General features: G+C 38.4%; 1 protein-coding gene across 4 annotated transcripts in view; it reads right to left on the reverse strand.

Moving 5' to 3' along the window:
- The window catches only part of PRKDC (protein kinase, DNA-activated, catalytic subunit), a 254,337-nt gene that overhangs the window by 61,062 nt on the left and 174,106 nt on the right, over positions 1–19,169 (reverse strand). For all 4 annotated transcript variants that reach the window (XM_032421988.1, XM_032421989.1, XM_032421990.1 and 1 more), the window contains 3 exons: positions 15,421–15,533; positions 13,248–13,379; positions 10,124–10,303 (listed from right to left, as the gene is read on the reverse strand). In XM_032421988.1, the coding sequence (XP_032277879.1) occupies positions 10,124–10,303; positions 13,248–13,379; positions 15,421–15,533 (425 nt within the window). The remainder of the gene's footprint in view (positions 1–10,123; positions 10,304–13,247; positions 13,380–15,420; positions 15,534–19,169) is intronic.

The raw sequence follows: 19,169 nt of genomic DNA on the forward strand, positions 1-19,169 counted from the left end.
GTTACGCTATTTAGCATCGTTTTTCCCATCTCCTTCCACCTAGGGGCTAACTTATTCACAATAATACTGAATTAGAGGATTTCAGGAATTTTTATATGACCTTACTTTGTAACTCTCAATTTGAGTCCTATATACACCAATAAAAATAAGCTACAAATCAATATACAGAACATTATAAATAGTACGGCAGCATTTTCATTAAAACAAACCCACATGTGTGCACATAATTCTTGTGTGTATGTCTATGCATGCACATATATGCAGATATCTGGAAAAGACAGTAAAGACAGTCCCGCCTAAGCCACAAACACGACACTTTCCTTGCAGCTGTGCCATACAAGGACCACGTGCTAAGTCTGACCAAGGCAACTTAAGTTCTACATTAGAGGACTTGAAAAAATGCAGATTCTCCAAAGCAAGCTAGCAAACAAAAATGTCACTCTTAGAAGGAACTAGTAGTAGAGGAAAGAAAATCCAAATAAAATTCTGTTTCAATTAATAACACAGCAAAGTCTTGGTCTTAGCTGAGGTGTCAGATTTTGAGATATCATCATTCTAATTTAGAGAGTGAAATCCTGAATTACATAAGACTATTTTAAAATAAATATATTTTGGGGGGCTGTTGGGTAGCTCAGTTGGTTGAGCGTCTGACTCTTGGTTTCAGCTCGGGTCATGATCTCAGGGTCATGAGATCGAGCCCCACATTGGGCTCCCTGCTCAGCAGAGTCTGCTGGAGAGATTCTCTCTCTCCTTTTCCCTCCCCCTTTGTCCCTCTCCCTGCTAGTGCACGGGCACACACGTGCACATGCGATCACTCTCACCCTCTCAAATAAATAAAATCTTTAAAATAAATACACTTTTAATTTTCAAGGAATCAACTCATTCTATATTTACTGAATGCCTTCTATGTTCCAGATGTTGTAGTAAACAATGCTGTCTCTGACTGCATGTAGCTTAAGATTTATTCCCATTTGCAATAGAAGCAAAATGATTACTGGTGTATCATTCCTTTATACGTAAATGCACTCTCATAATTTAAATGAGTTCTGTAAGTCTATTTTCAAGAAGACTGACTATTCTGTATAATCTCGTCGACAGTATCATTTTACTTTATAAAGAATGATTGGCTAAGCCAGAAATCTTCAGCTGGTTTCACTTTTCATAAATTCCAAAACAGAATAAAGTAATGAAGTCTAATTTTCAAATGTTGACGATCTACTGGAATAACAATGATCTTTGTCTGGACCCTTACCTCACTGTGTATTAGGTGAAGGCAAGATACATTTCTTCATTTCAAATATTCCATAGTTCTTAAATAGAGATGCACACATACAATATCCTCAATAAGTGCTTTGTAAAGAAAATCCAAATTTTTATAAAGGTCAAACAAGCAATGGACAGCATACATGTAGGACACCAAATTAGTATATGTTTGCCAGTCACTGACTGTGTCACGGAAAACTGGCTAAATGGATTTCTCTTCCAGTCTGAGGGATCTAGTGAGGATAGTCTGACAAATACAGGATATACAGCAGACAAGAAACTCACTCTGGGATGTCATGGTTGGGCAGTGGCATCTCAAAGAGAGTGCTCGCTAGAGTAAGAACTCATATGAATGCCACGCCAAATGTACTAAGATGCCATGGAGAGAGGAAAAAAATCATACTTTCACATATGAACCACAAACAGAAAGTCATAACAGCAAATGCTGCAAACTGCAGGCACTGACTTGCATTCATGCTGCTTTTTCCATACGCAATGCCAAATAACAAGCTCCAGAGTGAGCAGAAGTCATTTATTTACTTAATGACAGTTAATGACTCTCTCAAACAACAATGGAAAAAGCTAGCTTTTTAAAATAAATATAGGGACAAAACTAGAAATTCAGAATTTAAAAAATCACTTAGGAATACAATGCAAAGAGAAACTTATTTTGAAATACCGGCTAATTCAATACAATTTCTCAAATCTTATCTTTAGTGTAGCCAAGAAAAAAACAAAGAAGGAATTCTACTTGTAAATATTAAACCAATAAAAATAGAATATATAAAAAGAAACTGTATTAATAGCTTCATGCTACATAGGAAAGAACAAAACAGGAAAACCTAGTATTTCATCTCAGGGAATTATTACACAATTAGTTTGCAAACCAAAGCTACTGACAAATAATATTAAAGAATATATACTTTAAATTATTCCAGGGAGGTTACTAGTTACAAAATTACTAAAATGGGCTTTGGGGGTTGGAGTTAAGATGGTGGAGCAGTAGGGGGACCCTGACCTTGCCATGTCCTTCAAATACAGCTAGATCAACATTCAAGTATTTTGGGACTATCAGAGGATTAAGAAAACAATCTGCACAGTTGGGAGCAATAGAATGGGGCAGATATAAGGTTCAGAGCCCTGAACTGGGGGAGAGGAAAGCCGCAAGGCCACAAAGGGGACAGAACCCATTTCTCAGAGCTACGTCAGGAAGAGGGAGAAAGTGGGAAACAGCCCAGTGGGTAGGAACCACACAATAAGCCACAGTGAGGAGATCCCCTGGGTTGCACAGGCAGAGATCACACCCATTCCAGAGGGCATTTGGAAGAGGTATTTTGCCTCTCCAACGACCAAAGTTCAGTTGGAACCATTGAGCAGTGCTCAAACAGCAGGGTCACAGGTACATACAGAGGGCAGAAAACCTCTAAACAACTTTTTGCTGTGAGCCACAATAGGCTTAAACCTCTGTGTGCACTCTGAGTAGCTGCTTTTCTGTAGCTGAACTGAGCAGAAAGCAGAGACTGGAGCACATTGCAATTAACCTGGCCGTAGTTTTTGCGGTCAGCCACAATAGATTCAAGCCTCTGCAAAGTCTTTTCTGGGACAGAGGGGAGTAGGGGACAGAGCTGAGTGCAGATTGCCTATAACCTGGTTCCAGCTTTGACAGAGACAGACATAGCCAGAGAGGGAACACAAGCAGGGGGAGTGGGAGAGGGAGAAGCAGGCTTCCTGCCAAGCAGGGAGCCCGATGCGGGGATTGATCCCAGGACCCTGGGATCATGACCTGAGCTGAAGGCAGACGCTTAAGACTAAGCTACCCAGCCACCCCTAAGCCTTTTTTTCATTTTGTATTTTTCTATATCTTATTTTTTATTCTTCATCCTTTATTTTTTTCCCTTTTCTCTTTTTTTCTTTTTCTTCTTTTTTTGAATGAGGCTGATAATCTTTTTTTTCAGTTGTTGGTTCGATTGTTTCCTTCTCTTATTTTTTGGACCTGGCTACTTTTTTTCTCTCTTTTCTTCTTTCCCAACTCTTCTTTCCTTCCTTGCTTCTTATTTTCTAGAATCAGGCTTATAGTTTATTGTTTGTCTGTTTGTATCCACTTTTGTTCCATTTCCCTTTCTCTCGTTTTGGATCAGGCTTTGTTTTCTTTTGTCTTTTTTTTTTCTTCTCTTTCTTTTTTCCTTTACAAGCTTAACGACAAACAAATCAAACCACATGTACTTAAAGGTCAAAACACTCCCCACTGCAAGCAAGGAGGAACTCTGTAGAGGAAGGACCAGTGGGAAAGAGCAGCCAAAACACAACAGCAGAGTGTACACAGCATACAGCAGAAACAACTTCCTGAGGTTTCTGTTGTTATTATTGCTGTTTTTGCTGTTTTGTTTTTCTCTTTCCCCCTACTTTCCTAAATACAATGACTAGAAGGAGAAATTCACTGCAAAAGAAAGAACAGACAGTACTACTCTCTGCCAGGCATTTAATCAATATGGATATAAGTAAGATGTCGGAACTAGAAATCAAAACAATTATAAAGATACTAGCTGGGCTTGAAAAAAGCATAGAAGACACTAAAGAATCCCTTACTGTAGAAATAAAAGAACAAATATCTAATCAGGCCAAAATTAAAAATGCTATTACTGAGATGCACTCAAACATGAAGGCTCTAACAGCTAGGATAAATGAGGCAGAAGACAGAGTCAGTAATATAGAAGATAAAATGATGGAAAATAAGGAAGCTGAGAAAAAGAGAGATAAACTACTACTGGATCACGAAGGGAGACTTCAAAAAATCAGCAATACCATAAAGCGAAATTTTAGTAATAGAGGTCCCAGAAGATGAAGAGAGAGATGGGGAAGAAGGTTTATCTGAACAAATTATAGATCAGACCTGCCCTACTCTGGGGAAGGAAACAGACATTCAAGTCCAGGAGGCACAGAGAATCCCCCACAAAATCAATAAAAATAGGTCAATACCCTGACATAATATAGTAAAGCTTAAAATTTCAGAGATAAAGACAAAATCCTGAAAGCAGCTCAGGACAAGAGGTCCTTAACCTACAAGAGTAGACACATAAGGCTGGCAGGAGACCCTTCCACAGAGACCTGGTAGGCCCAGAAAAGACTGCCATGACATAATCAACGTGTTAAATGGGAAAAAATATGCAGCCAAGAATACTTTATCCTGCAGGGCTGTCATTCAGAATAGGAGAAGAGATAAAGAGTTTCCAGGAAAAACAAAAACTGAAAGAATTTGTAAACACTAAAACAGCCCTGCAAGAAATATTAAAGGAGATCCTTTGAGGGAAAAGAGAGCCCAAAAGTAACAAAGATCACAAAGGAACAGAGACAATTTATAGGAACAGTGACTTAAGTAATACATGGCAATAAATTCCTATCTTTCAAGAATTATTCTGAATGTAAATGGACTAAATGCTCCAATTAAGACAAAGGGTATCAGATTAGATAAAATAAGACCCATCAATATGCTAAGACTCATTTTAGACCCAAAGATTGAAAGTGAGGGGTGAGGGGATGGAGAACCATTTACCATGCTAATAGACATGAAAAGAAAGCTGGAGTAGCCATCCCTATATCACACAAACTAGTTTTTAAACCAAAGACTGTAATAAGAGATGAATAAGGGCACTACCTCCTAATAAAAGAGTCTATCCAACAAGAAGATCTAACAATTATAAATATTCATGGCCCTAACTTGGGAGCAGCCAAATATATAAGCCAATTAGTAACAAAATTAAAGAAACTCATTGATAATAATACAATAATAGTAGGGGACTTTAGCACCCCACTCATACCAATGGACAGATCATTAAGCAGATCAACAAGGAAACAACGCTTTGAAAGACACATTGGACCAGACGGACTTCACAGATATATTCAGAGCATTTCATTCTAAAGCAACAGAATACACATTCCTCTTAAGTGTACATGGAATGTTCTCCAGAATAGATGACAAGACTTAGTCGCAAATCAGGTCTCAACTGGTACAAAAAGACTGAGATTATACCATGTATATTTTCAGACCACAAAGCTTTAAAACTTGAATGCAATCACAAGAGAAAATTTGGAAAGAACACAAATACATGGAGGTTAACGAGGATCCATCTAAAGAATGCATGGGTAGGGCGCCTGGGTGGCTCAGATGGTTGAGCGTCTGCCTTTGGCTCGGGTCATGATCCCGAGGTCCTGGGATCGAGTCCCACATTGGGTTCCCTGCTCAGCGGGGAGCCTGCTTCTCCCTCTGCCTCTGCCTCTCTCTCTCTCCCTGTCTCTCATGAATAAATAAATAAAATCTTTAAAAAAAAAGAAAAAAGAACGAATGGGTCAACCAGGAAATTAAAGAATTTTAAAAAATACATGGAAGCATATGAAAATGAAAACATAACAGTTCAGAACCTTTAGGATGCAGCAAAGGCAGTCCTAAGAGGGAAGTATATAGCAATAAAGGCCTACCTCAAGAAACAAGAAAGGTCTCAAATACACAACCTAACCTTACACCTAAAGAAGCTGGGAAAAGAACAGCAAATAAAACCTAGATCCAGCAGGAGAAGAGAAATAATAAAGATTAGAGCAGAAATCCATGATATAGGAAAAAAAAAAACAACCAGTAGAACAGATCAACAAAAGTAGGAGCTGGTTCTTTGAAAGAATTAATAAGATCGATAAACCTGTAGCCCAAATTATCAAAAAGAAGAGAAAGGACCCAAATCAATAAAATCATGAATGAAAGAGAAGAGATCATAACCAACACCAAAGAAATACAAACAATTGTAAGAGAATATTATGAGCAATTATATGCCAACAAATTAGGCACCCTGGAAAAAATGGATGCATTCCTAGAAACATATAAACTACCCCACCGAAACAGGAAGAAATAGAAAACCTGAACAGACCCATAACCAGCAAAGAAATTGAATCAGAAATCCAAAATCTCCCAACAACAAGAGTCCAGGGCCAGATGGCCTCCCAGTGGAATTCTACCACACATTTAAGGAATTAATACCTATTCTTCTGAAGCTGTTCCAAAAAACAGAAATGGAAGGAAAACTTCCAAACTCATTCTAATGAGGCCAGCATTACCTTGATCCCAAAACCAGACAAAGACCAACATCCCTGATGAACATGGATGCAAAAATTCTCACCAAGATACTAGCTAATAGGATCCTACAGTACATCAAAAGAAATATTTACCACAACCAAGTAGGATTTATTCCTGAGCTGCAAGGGTGGTTCAACATCCACAAATCAATTCAGGTGATATACTATATTAATAAAAGAAAGGACAAGAACCATATGATCCTCTCAATTGATGCAGAAAAAGCATTTGAAAAAATACAGCATCCTTTCTTCATAAAACTCTCTGCCATGTAGGGTTAGAGGGAACATATCTTAATATCATAAAAGCCAAATACAAAACACCTACAGCAAATATCATTCTCAATGGGGAAAAACTGAGAGCTTTTCCTTAAGGGCAGGAACACGACAGGGATGTCCTCCCTCACTACCTCATTGTTCAACATACTACTGGAAGTCCTAGACTCAGCAGTCAGACAACAAAAAGAAATAAAGGGCATCAAATCAGCAAAGAAGAAGTCAAACTTTCACTCTTCACAGAGAACATAATACTCTGTAGAAAACCCAAAAGATTCCACCAAAAAATTGCTAGAACTGATACAGGAATTTAGCAAAGTCCCAGATATTAAATCAATGCCCAGAAGTCAGCTGCATTTCTATACACTAACAAGGATGAAGAAGAAAGAGAAATCAGATAATCGATCCCATTTACAATTGCACCAAAAACCATAATAGGAATAAACCTAACCAATGAGGTAAAGGATCTGTATCCTGAAAACTACAGAACACCTATGAGGAAATTGAGGAAGACACAAAGAAATGGAAAAACGTTCCATGTTCATGAATAGGAAGAACAAATATTGTTAAAATGTCTATGCTACCCAAAGTAGATTCTACACATCAATGTAATCCCTATCAAAATATCATCAATATTTTTCACAGAGCTGGAACAATCCTAAAATTTGTATGGAACAGAAAAGATCCCGAATAGCCAAAGGAATGTTGAAAAAGAAAAGCAAAGCTGGAGGCATCACAATTCCAGATTTCAAGCTATATTATAAAATTGTCATCATCAAGACAGTATGGTACTGGTATAAAAACAGACACATAGATCAATGGAACAGAACAGAGAACCCAGAAATGGAACCTCAAACTCTATGGTCCACTAATCTTCGACAAAGCGGGAAAGAATATCCAATGGAAAAAAGACAGTCCCTTCAACAAATGGTGTTGGGAAAATTGGACAGGCACATGCAGAAGAATGAAACTCGACCACTTTCTTACACCATACACAAAAACAGACTCAGGGGGCCCTGGGTGGCTCAGTCGTTAAGCGTCTGCCTTCGGCTCAGGTCATGATTCCAGGTCCTGGGATCGAGCCCCGCATCGGGCTCCCTGCTCCGTGGGAAGCCTGCTTCTCCCTCTCCCACTCCCCCTGCTTGTGTTCCCTCTCTCGCTGTGTCTCTCTCTCTGTCAAATAAATAAATAAAATCTTTAAAAAAAAAAAAAATTAAAAAAAAAAAAAACAGACTCAGAATGGATAAAGACCTAAATGTGAGACAGGAATCCATCAAAATCCTAGAGAACAGGCAGCAACCTTTTGACCTCGGCTGCAGCAACTTCCTGCGAGACACATCTTCAAAGGCAAGGGAAACAAAAGCAAAAATGAAATATTGGGACTTCATCAAGATAAAAAACTTTTACACAGTGAAGGATACAGTCAACAAAACTAAAGGTAAGCTACAGAATGGGAGAAGATATTTGCAAATGACATATCAGATAAAGGGCTAGTATCCAAAATATATTATTATTATATTATAAAGAACTTATCAAACTCAACACCCAAAAAACAAAAACTCCAGTGAAGAAATGGGCAGAAGACATGAACAAACATTTCTCCAAAGAAGACATACAAATGGCCAACAGACACATGAAAAAATGCACATCACTTGGCATCAGGGAAATACAAATCAAAACCACAATGAGATACCACCTCACACCCATCAGAATGGCTCAAATGAACTCAGGAAACACAGATGTGAAGAAACAGGAACCCTCTTACACTATTGGTTGGAATGCAAACTGGTGTAGCCACTCTGGAAAATAGTATGGAGGTTCCTCAAGAAGTTAAAAATAGAGGTACCCTATGACCCAGCAATTGCACCAGTAAGGTATTTATCCAAAGGATACAAACACAGTGATTTGAAGGGGCACATGCACCCCAATGTTTATAGCAGCAATGTCCACAATAGCCAAAATATCGAAGGAGCCAGATGTCCATCGATAGATGAATGGATCAAGAAGATGTGGTGTATATATACAATGGAATATTACTCATGCATCAAAAAGAATGAAATCTTGCTATTTGCAATGACATGGATGGAACTAGAGGGTATTACGTTAAGCGAAATAAGAGAAAGACAAATACATGATTTCACTCATATGTGGAATTTAAGAAACAAAAACAGATGAACATGGGGAAGGGAAGGAAAAACAAAAAGATGAAAACAGAGAGGGAGACAAACCATAAGAGACTCCTAATTAATTATAGGAAATAAACTGAGGGTTGCTGGAGAGGAGGTGAGTGGGGGGATGGCGTAACTGGTTGGTAGGCATTAAGGAGGGCACTTGATGGAATGAGCACTGGGTGTTATATAAGACTGATGAATCACTAAATACTACCTCTGAAACTAACAATACCCTATGTTAATTAAATTGAATTTAAATAAAAAAAATTTTTAAATACTAAAATGAATTGAAACAGTTCTCTATTAGGGACTTTGTAACGATCCATGTTTTGAACGGCAAAGGAAACATTTCTTACATGAAAAAGTAACCTTCCAGTAAGCATGTTTAAGTAGTAACTGAAACTATGCCTACATTAACATCTGCTCAAACTGTACTGCCTTAGAAAGGCCTTCTCTGACCACTCCATCTAAATATCTATCATGGTACATACCCACCGCCCCACCCTGTTCAAGAGGCTGTCTCCTTCCCTGCTTCATTACTACCCTATATTACACTAGTGCTTCTGTAGTACTCAAGTTCTATGACACTTAAGACTACTTCATGTTATCTTCTGTATTTGTCTGTTTATTGTTTGTCACCCATTGTAATTCCAGGAGGGCAGAGATTTGTGCTTCTTTGCCTCATTCACCATCCCCACCACTTAGAACAAAGTTAGGAATATGCTCAATCAACATCTGTTGAAGGCAATCGGGAGGCAGGAAATAATCTGGTGACACAGTATATAAGGACATGCAGGGCTTAACCAAAACACTGAAGGGACTGGCTTATGGCTTATTAAAAATCAGAGCACTTTTATACCAAGGCTGACTTCTAATTATTCAGTCAAATAGAAGTTTGGGTTTTTCTTTTTTTTTTTTAAATAAAGATTCATCCATTTATTTTAGAGAGAGAGAGGAAAAAAGAGTGAGAGAGCAGGTGCAAATGGGGGGGAGGGGCTAAGGGAGAGAATCCTTAAGCAGACTCCCCGCTGAGCATGGAGCCTGTTGTGGAGCTTGATCCTAGGACCCTGAGATCATGACCTGAGCTGAAACCAAGATTCAGACGCCCCTATATGCTTGTTTAAGAAAAAAAACAACAAATAAATCACACCTACCCATCTGGGAAGAGGTAACCATACAGAGCACATCTACTCAAACACCTGTGCTTCAGTTTGTGAAACAAATGAAGTTATTATGACACAGTCATGTGATGGCAAAGTAGATAATGCAATATTTATGAAGCATGTGTACAAACTTACCTGGATACAAGAGACAAAAGGTGGAAAGAAAGAGAAAGTGGTGTTAAGAAAATGATTAAAGTCCTGGAGCAACTTTTGAGTAATGTTGTTTTTCTCAGACTTGGTCTTGTATTTATCCATTTCTTTTATAATTCCAGAAAACAAACTGCCAAAGAGCTGTTTTGCAATTATTGGGTCTCTCTGTAAAATATCCAAAACAAAGACAAATTAGGATCTGAAGTAAAAATGCTATAATTCACTAATACTATCAGAGCTTTATTTGAAAACACAAACTGCTGCAAGCATATCTAATTTACATCTCAATTCTGTTTAGAAAGTTTTAATAGGCATTGACATGGCTAGTATTTGAAATTTAACCAAATATACCTGTGATATCATGGATTTTGGACCCAGAAATAATGTAAGCTGGCTCAATCACATATGTAGCCACATAGCTTAACTCATGGGTGAGTCTGGACCTTCAGATACCTCATCTTGAAAGTGGGGATAACAGAACACATCCCAGGGTTGTGGTAAGGATTAGCCAAGATAATGCATATCAAGTGACCACTGCAGTAATTGATAAGATCTTCAAGAAAGATTAAATGAGATTTTTAGGAACCATCATCATATTAGCATCATCATAAAGCTAAAGATAACTGATAAGCTTAAATAAAATGCCAATTTAAAATTTCAGAGTCCCATCATTATGACCATTTAAACTGTTAAAACCATCAGTAGCCATTTTTGTGGTTTTCATGTTTGGTGTACTCAGCTCTAACAGAATGCTACCTAATCTTTTATGGCTTTAACCCTCACACTCCATGACCACAGGAACATTATCCTTTATCTGTGCCTATGACACCAGTACTAAGAACAGTCCCTAGCATGCAGTGTCTATTTTTTTAAAGGAAGGCATGAACGCATGAATTAATAAGATTTGAAAATTATTTTGCTTGATAAAAACTGTGTCTGAATAAAAAGTACAACTTGATGTGTTCTCTATTATTTATGTATTTGTATTACAGAAAGTTATATGGTTGTTATAAAAAATTTCAGAAAATATAAATTAGGAAAAAAAGAAAGTATCACTCATACTACACTACATGAAGACACTCACTGCCATGGGTTGGTCTTTTACTGACATGCACACTCTCTCATATGGTATCTGTTTGATAACTTTATTCACTTAACTTGCAGCAGACAGGTTCCCATGTCTACAACCCAATTCTTGAGTCGTATGCACAAATTCCCTCATTGCCCAGGGAGTTCCAAATGCTCCTTCTGTTTCAATAATGCAATGGTGCTTAAGATAATGTTTTCAGAGCAACAAAATGCTGCTGCTGGACAATGGCTAGTTTACAGGCTCGTCTTCAGTTCTCTAGCATGTAATGCTCATGATGAAGAAGGGGAACCCCTGGACAGCAGAAGAGACCTTGTCTGTATTGTCCAGAGCTGCACCTCAGTGCTTAGAGCAGTCCCAGGCATCCAGAAGGAGTTGCTCCATATATAGCATTTGAATAAAATACTGGAATTTGAGAAATATAAGGGAACACATTCTTTTTCAAAGGACAGAAAAAATGTAGTTATGTTTTTTTCAAAACAATATTCACCATCTTAATATTTTCCAAGCACCAATGAGATGAACTGACTTGGACATGGGTCTCTCAGCTGTATCAGGCCTATAACCTGCTACCATCAGTACATACCACCTACCTATCCAACATGGGCAGATGCAAACCATGCCTAGCAGAGCAGGTGGCAGCATCATTTCTGAGGCAGTGATGTGAATACATGTGTGCAATGCACTAGAAAAACTGGGAAATAATGGGGGTGAAGAAAAGCACAAGGCCAGGTGTCAAAACAAAGGAGGGGGTGTTGTCTTAGTTCCACACCCAGCAAGATACAAAGTTTGAACCATATTATCCATTCTTTGCTAACCTTCAGTTCTTCATCTGTAAATGTGTCTAACAACTGCCTTTATGTCACAAAATTACTGGGAGAATCTAATGAAAGAAATGTGAAAGCACTCTGTAACAACCAAGGGCTCTTTTGTGATAGTAATTACATCAATCAGTTGGCATGCTACAATTGCACAGAATCACACACACACACACACACGTGCGCGTGTGAAGGGAAAAATGGTTAACACCAGTCCAGTTAACACTGTTGTTCCAATGTCAATTTCTAGATCAACATAATGTACTATGGTTAAATAAGATACCACCAGTGGGGGAAGCCAGGTAAAGAGTATATGGGACTTAAAAAAAAAAAAAAAGAGTATATGGGACTAAGTACTATTTTTGCAAATTCCTGTCAATCTATATTTATTCAGATTAAATAAAAAACTTAAAAAAGAGTAAAAGACTATGCAGATATAACTTATTACACATATTAGTTCTGAAAATTTAATATAATAATATTATATATTATATATAATATATATAATATAATATAATATAATAATATATAATAAAATATATGGCATTATATTTCAGCACCTAGCATAATTTTTAAAGTTTTTTTGATAAAAGTCAAAGGAATATTAATTAGGCTTTCAGGGAATAAATATCCTGTTTTTGTCAGAGAATTCAGCTAGAAAACTTCATTCACTCTCAACCCTAACAACTTAGAAAAATATTTCCAATCCTCTGCTATTAAGAAAATTAACAGAGAAGTAAAATACTAATCCCACCCATAAACTGATAGTCTCCTGATCCCCCCAGCCCTCCAAAAGGATCTTGTATAAGCAATGATTTAAGTGGCTTAGCATTTTAAAATTTATTACACATTATTTCACTGATCAACATTACTGGTAAGAAAAATAGATTTCACTCCCTGGTTTTATAGATGAAGAAGCTGTGTCTCAGAGCATTAAATGTCTTGACAAGGATCCCACCTGCAGGGCTATCTTCTAGATGACTCTAAGTGAGTTGCACCTGTGAAAAGAAGTTTTGGAGCCAGGAAACAGCAGGGCCAAGACCTGGACCAATGTCTTTTAACCAAGTCCATTGTTAAAGACAAATCAACACCTCATTTATGATACAGTGTAGCATCAACCATTTCTCCTTGCACATAGTAGCCCCCTGAAACTGTTGAACAGTTTTTATCTGTCAATAGAAAAATGAAGCATTCAAGGACCAACCTGGGCCACAGCTTGCAAGGGGGTGATCAGGCTACTGTATTTAATCTGAATGTCAGGAAGGTCTCCTTGACGGTAACTCCTGTACAAAATGACTTGGGCGTCGTGCTTCATTTTTAATTCACTCTTAATCTCCTATAATCATTAGAACCAAAGAAAGAAGATTAGAATTCTTATTGAAGAAATCTGTAGTGCATGAACTATGAAACAATCGGTCAGTACTTATCTTTAACATAAAGGTGACCCTGATGACAATTTTTATCCAAAATGGTTTGGTCACTACAGTCTATGGTAGACAATAAATCCAAAATAAAAATTGCTATCAAATGAGTAGTAAGAAGATTATTTAAATATTCATCACAAAATAATGTGAATATTTATAAACTCAGAGAACTTGAATTAAAACTTTTTAAAGCCATATCTCAGAGGGCTGTACTTCCTCTTACTTCCTCTTAAAAAAAAAAACCTTGGCTATCAGGCCCAGTGATATCACCACAGCCCCTAAATCCCAGCTCCTCCCTTCCCTGCTCACCTGCTCAGGCCAGACTAGCCTTGAACCTGCTCTTGAGTCACCCCCGACTCCCCACCACACAAGACTGTGGGACCTGTTCATCTCTGCCTAGAATGTCTTTTCACAGTTTTTCTCTCATCATTTGGTTCCCATCTCAGATATCATCTTCAAAGAGGCTTGCTTTCTCACTTCCTCTTTAACAGTCTTCCCACACATAGTCATCACTTAATTTCAACACTGCACGTTATAATCTTAACTCATTCATTTTTTTTGTTATTGTTGTTCTGTTGTACACCCTGGGTTGTAGCTCCATGAATGCTTGTATTATATTTGCCTCTGTACCACTAGCATTGAGAGTAGTGCCTGACACTGAGCACAATGCTCCCAACAAATAAAGCGCATGGACTTTTGATGCCTGATTACCTCCATGCCATTCTTACTGAGAGGTCAGCCACTTCAGATGAAAACAGCTGTGTCACAGGGAATGCATGGCCTCACACAGCAGGCCATTCCACATTTATTAATTATTTAAAGGACTCTCTTTGTATCAGACCAAAATATCTCCCTGTGATTTCTACCCAACAATCCTGGTTTTATCTTTTCCTTCTGTTTATATTCTGCTTGTTATTTCCTTCAGGCACACCTACTTAGGTTTCAGGCTTAATTAGTAGCTTGTGGTTACTTCTCCGAGTGGAAAAAGCAGAACGCTCTCCACGTGTGGTGGGGCCAGTGAGAAGGAGCGTGGGATGACTGTGGGGCACTGATTTTGGACCCTCATCTTCAAGAGAATAGCTGTACTTACAGAGACAAGAGAAAGATGAAATGTACCTTTTCTTTCCACAGAAGATATAGTGGAACCATTCAACTACTTCATACTCAGATTTGCAAGTTAATTAAGTGACTGAGGATTTAAACTGAATTAGAACAAACTCAGGTTTTTTTTTTTTAACTCACAATCTTGTCTTTCTTGAAAATTTTGTCATAATTACTGATTTGTAAGTAATACTGAAGCTATGGCTAAACAAACTCTTTCATTATTTCCACATTTTGATAAACGTTTAATTTATGCCACGCTAGGTCAACTGCTTTCAGCAGATAACCCTGGACCATCCGCCTGGCCTGCTCACTGCTTTCTCTGGGCTCACCATTCCCTCTTTATCCAGGTACCCCTAGGAGAGTGGCTGGTTGTAATGTGGTCCCACAGTGGCTCCAGACCCAAGGTGGGTCAAGGCTCTGGCTAATTCTTCCCAGCAGCTAAAGTTGTAAGACCATTCAGGAATGATTGGAGGCTGTGTCTCTATCACATGGAGAAAGCCAGGCTGTCACAGAGAAGAACAAAGCCAAGCTGCAGTGAGTCTGAGATAAGGGGCAGGCATGAGGTCCTGGCAGTGCCTGTGAGCCACAACATACCGCAGATCCAAAGGACTGCCCACACAGGCCCCATTCCGAGATTCCCATGACCTCATTAGTGAGTCACAACTGTCCTTTACATCTACATTAGTCAGAGGAATAATCTTTGGTTCATAAGTAACTTTAATTCATAGTGCTGCTTCTGTAATTTTGTTATGGAAGAAATATCTGACAAGAAACTTATTTCTTTAGTATATATCCTTTGATATAAAATAAATATCTCTGACCACTCAAATTCTCGAAACAGATACAAACCTTCTCTCGTTTTTGTTCAGCAATACTCTTTCTGGTATAAATCAAACTGAGCTTTTCTTGGTCCTTTATAAATCGTCTGCGTAATCTTAATATTTCTGCCCGATTGTCTATACCTGAAGAATATAAAGGTTTGTTACAGATAGCCAATTTGACGTTTGTAGTTTACTTTAACTCCTTTCTAGAATCCCCTAAAATAAAAGTAGAATTATTTGCTTACCTCCATTTTTTACTTTCATCTAGCAGTTCTGTTTTGTTTTAATGGCATAAGTCTATGAAGAACAGAGAATAGCAGAGGAGACCACTAACCAGTTTTGGAAGCTAGAGAGTAGAAAGTTGTAACTAACTCAGCCCAACCCCAGTGCCACCATGCAGAGAACAGGGACAAAGCAAGGACAGTGGAGAAGACCTGGAAGGCTCAGGACCTGGCAGCAGCAGGCATGTCTACAGGAAGGGAGGAAAGTGAGGCTGCAGCAGGAGGTGTGGTTAGAAAGCACTGCCCCTCGTGCTGCAGGTGCGGACCCTGGGAGAGGACACACGGCCCATGGGTGCACAGGGCTGGCACAGCTGCAGGCACAGCAACTACACCACGAGCGACCACAAGGGCTTCTGGAACCTGCAGCTGCCTGCTTCTGCTTGGCGTCTAGAGTGCTGGCACCCTGGCCTGCTAGTCTGCAGGCAAGAGACTGGAGATTTTGCCTCTGGGTAATCCACCAGCACAAAAGCACAGGCAACGATATCAACACGTCAGGAGTTTCAGTGTCCTGGTCTATTCCCAATGTGTAGCTATTCCAAATGCCTTTTTAGTGCCCCATCTGGGAGTATAAGCAAAAAGCCAAGTCACCAGACATTTTGAGGAAAGCTTCAAACATGAAAGACAGAAATGAAAAAACAAAACAAAACAAAAAAACAACAGAGAAAGAGCAACTGTTGAAAGCAGTCCATCCAGGGGAAAAAAATTTCAAAATATTATCATTTATCAAAAAGACAAAAGTAGAAATTGCAACAGTGGATCAAGGATTGGAAAGGCATTCAGAGAACATAAAATGCTCATGGAAACTAAAAATATGATATCATAACTTAAAAGCAAGGGTTAGAAGATAGGTTAAAGTGATTTCCCAGAATACAAAGCAAAAAGGAAAAAAAAAAAAAAACAAGACAATTACAAGATCTGATAAGGTCTGATATCCAAGCAACAGGATTCCAAAAAGAAAACTGATATGAGGAAATCATCAACTAAATCATCCAAGAAAAAATATTCCAGAACTGGAAAATGTGTTAGCAGTCTGAAAGGACCCTCCTAGTGCCCAGAAAAATGGACTAAAACAGACCTGCACGCTCCAAAGGACCCTTTGTGAAATTTCCTAATTGATTTAAAAGAAAGGATCCTAAGATCTTCTGCAGAGAAAAAAGTCCAATTCTTACAAAGAATCAACAAAATGAATGCCACCAGGTTTCCCAACCCAACCCTGGGGACTAGGGAACCCTGATGAATTCACACTCAAAATTCTATAGCTAAATTACCCAGCAGGTATGAGTGCCATCAAAGCATCAAAAACAGCTGTTTCTGACCCCTTTTCTCAGGAATACTCGAGAAGTGCTTCACCAGAAAGAAGGAACAAGCCAAGGAAGAAGAATCAGATCCAAGAGAGGTGAAAAGACCCTCAGGATGAAGAGGTGGTCTCTAGACCATAGCTGAGCAGACACCCCAAGAGCAAGTAGCCTGGAACAGGGTGGCTCAGAAGCTCCAGGAGAGATTTCTTTTGAGATGAAACATTTATGTGTTGGGTAAAAGTAAAAGACAGTGGTACAACTCAGAGGAAATCAAGTAATAATATGTAGAAATCTAAACCAAAATAATTATTAATGCCCAGGAAAAATTATTGTACAAGAAAGGAAAAATAATCATAGTAGTACTATGCCTTGAACACACATAGTATTTATGTAGTCAAAATAAGAGAAAACTACTGATGAAACGAAGATTAAGACATAATTATATCAGAGGATGAGGGCACAGGAAGAATTCATTGTATGTGTGTGGTAGGTGAGGGTGAGGGACAAGAAGGAGCCAGAGCCTCAATGTTCATAATGCAAGCTAAAAGAGAATGACTAATACTGAAAGAAAAAAAAGGTAGGGTAGCAATATTGGAGATACGGAAGTGGTTGTATCTGGAATTTGGGAAATGGGTAGGGAGGGTTGCTGTTTCTTCTAGAAAGCTTTGGCAAAGTATCTGACTCTTTAAACTACAGGCATGTATTACTATGATACAAATAACTAAAGGAAACTGTAATAAAGAATATAATGGTTGAAAAGTGATATCTTAATTAGGTTACAATTTCATTTTTAAATGTCAATAATAAATAGTATCATAATAAGGATTAATTTACCAAATTTTATGAACTTCCAAATATTCCTCTTTAGGCAAGAAAATACATAAACCCCAAAGAAGACAGACAGTATGGGAAATATTTTATATCTACAAAGGTACAAGGGCAGATTCAAATATATTAATCCAATTAAAATGGATAGCTGACAGTATTCATTTTGCTTACTCAGTTCTATGAGTTTTTTCAAATTCATATATAAAACTTTTAAGGAAAATGGTTTAAAAATTAGGTTTTACCTCTTATCCTCCTTAATTTCTATACAAGGTCAATAAAGACAGGGAAAAAACTGCTCAACAGTTTGAGTTGTGGACTATGCTGCCATCCTCAGCCACTTCCCTCTGTTTTCTGAGCCTCTTCCCCATTCAGAAGAGTGGGTCATGGGCAATCATCAAGCATTAACTGGACTTCAGGCTGCCCCAAATGCACACCTCAACAATTCTGTGGGAAGATGTACGTGCCATGGGTTTGAGGTGAGCAAGACACTTCATGAGCCACGGGAAAGTAATAGTCATTCTGGGACTGCATTTTAACCTCGGGACTTTCATCGTCAATTACAGAAGGACAAGAGAACTATGCACTCTGGTTGGATGACAGTCTGGCAGAGAAACAGCAGAGGAAGAGGATACAAAAGAAAGAAGACTGGTGGGAGGCAAGCAAGCAGGGAGCAGAACAGACAGAGCAGGAGGGGGCTCATTAGCCCCCTTCAAACCCAGAGTGATGAGAGAAAGCAAGCTAGATTTACCTCACCTACATTAAATTCACAGAATTATGTATGGCCACAGATCTGCAACATAAATGTGAAAAAGAGTGGTTGGAAATGAGGAAAGTATTTCATGTATGTGTTTAGTTCCTAAAGGAATTTACCCTTACTCATTTAAAATAAAGGGTATCAGGGGCACCTGGCTGGCTCGGTCAGTAGAGTGTGCAACTCTTGATCTCGGGGTTGTGAGTTTGAGCTCCATGTTGGGTATAGAGATTACTTAAAAATAAAATCTTAAAAAATAAATAAAATAAAGCATATCTGAGGGGAGGTGGGTGGGGGGATGAGTGAAGTAGGGGAAGTGGATTAAGGGTACACTTATCATGATGAGCACTGAGTAATGATGTACAGAATTGTTGAATCACTATGTTATTGTACATCTGAAACTAATATAAACACTGTATGTTAACTATACTGCGATTAAAATAAAAAACTTAATAAAAAAGAGAAAAATAAATAAAAGGAATTTATCCTTGCTCCTAATTTTACTTCTTTATATCTAAATTCATATGGTTGGCATTTCCCCAAGGCTCTGTGTTGGGACCTTTTCTCTCTCTCCGTTTTCTTCCTCTGGGCTTTGACTCACTCCCAGAGCTGCCATTCT

The sequence above is a fragment of the Phoca vitulina genome, unplaced genomic scaffold (genome assembly GCF_004348235.1).
Source record: "Phoca vitulina isolate PV1807 unplaced genomic scaffold, GSC_HSeal_1.0 scaffold25, whole genome shotgun sequence".
Taxonomy (NCBI): Eukaryota; Metazoa; Chordata; class Mammalia; order Carnivora; family Phocidae; genus Phoca; species Phoca vitulina.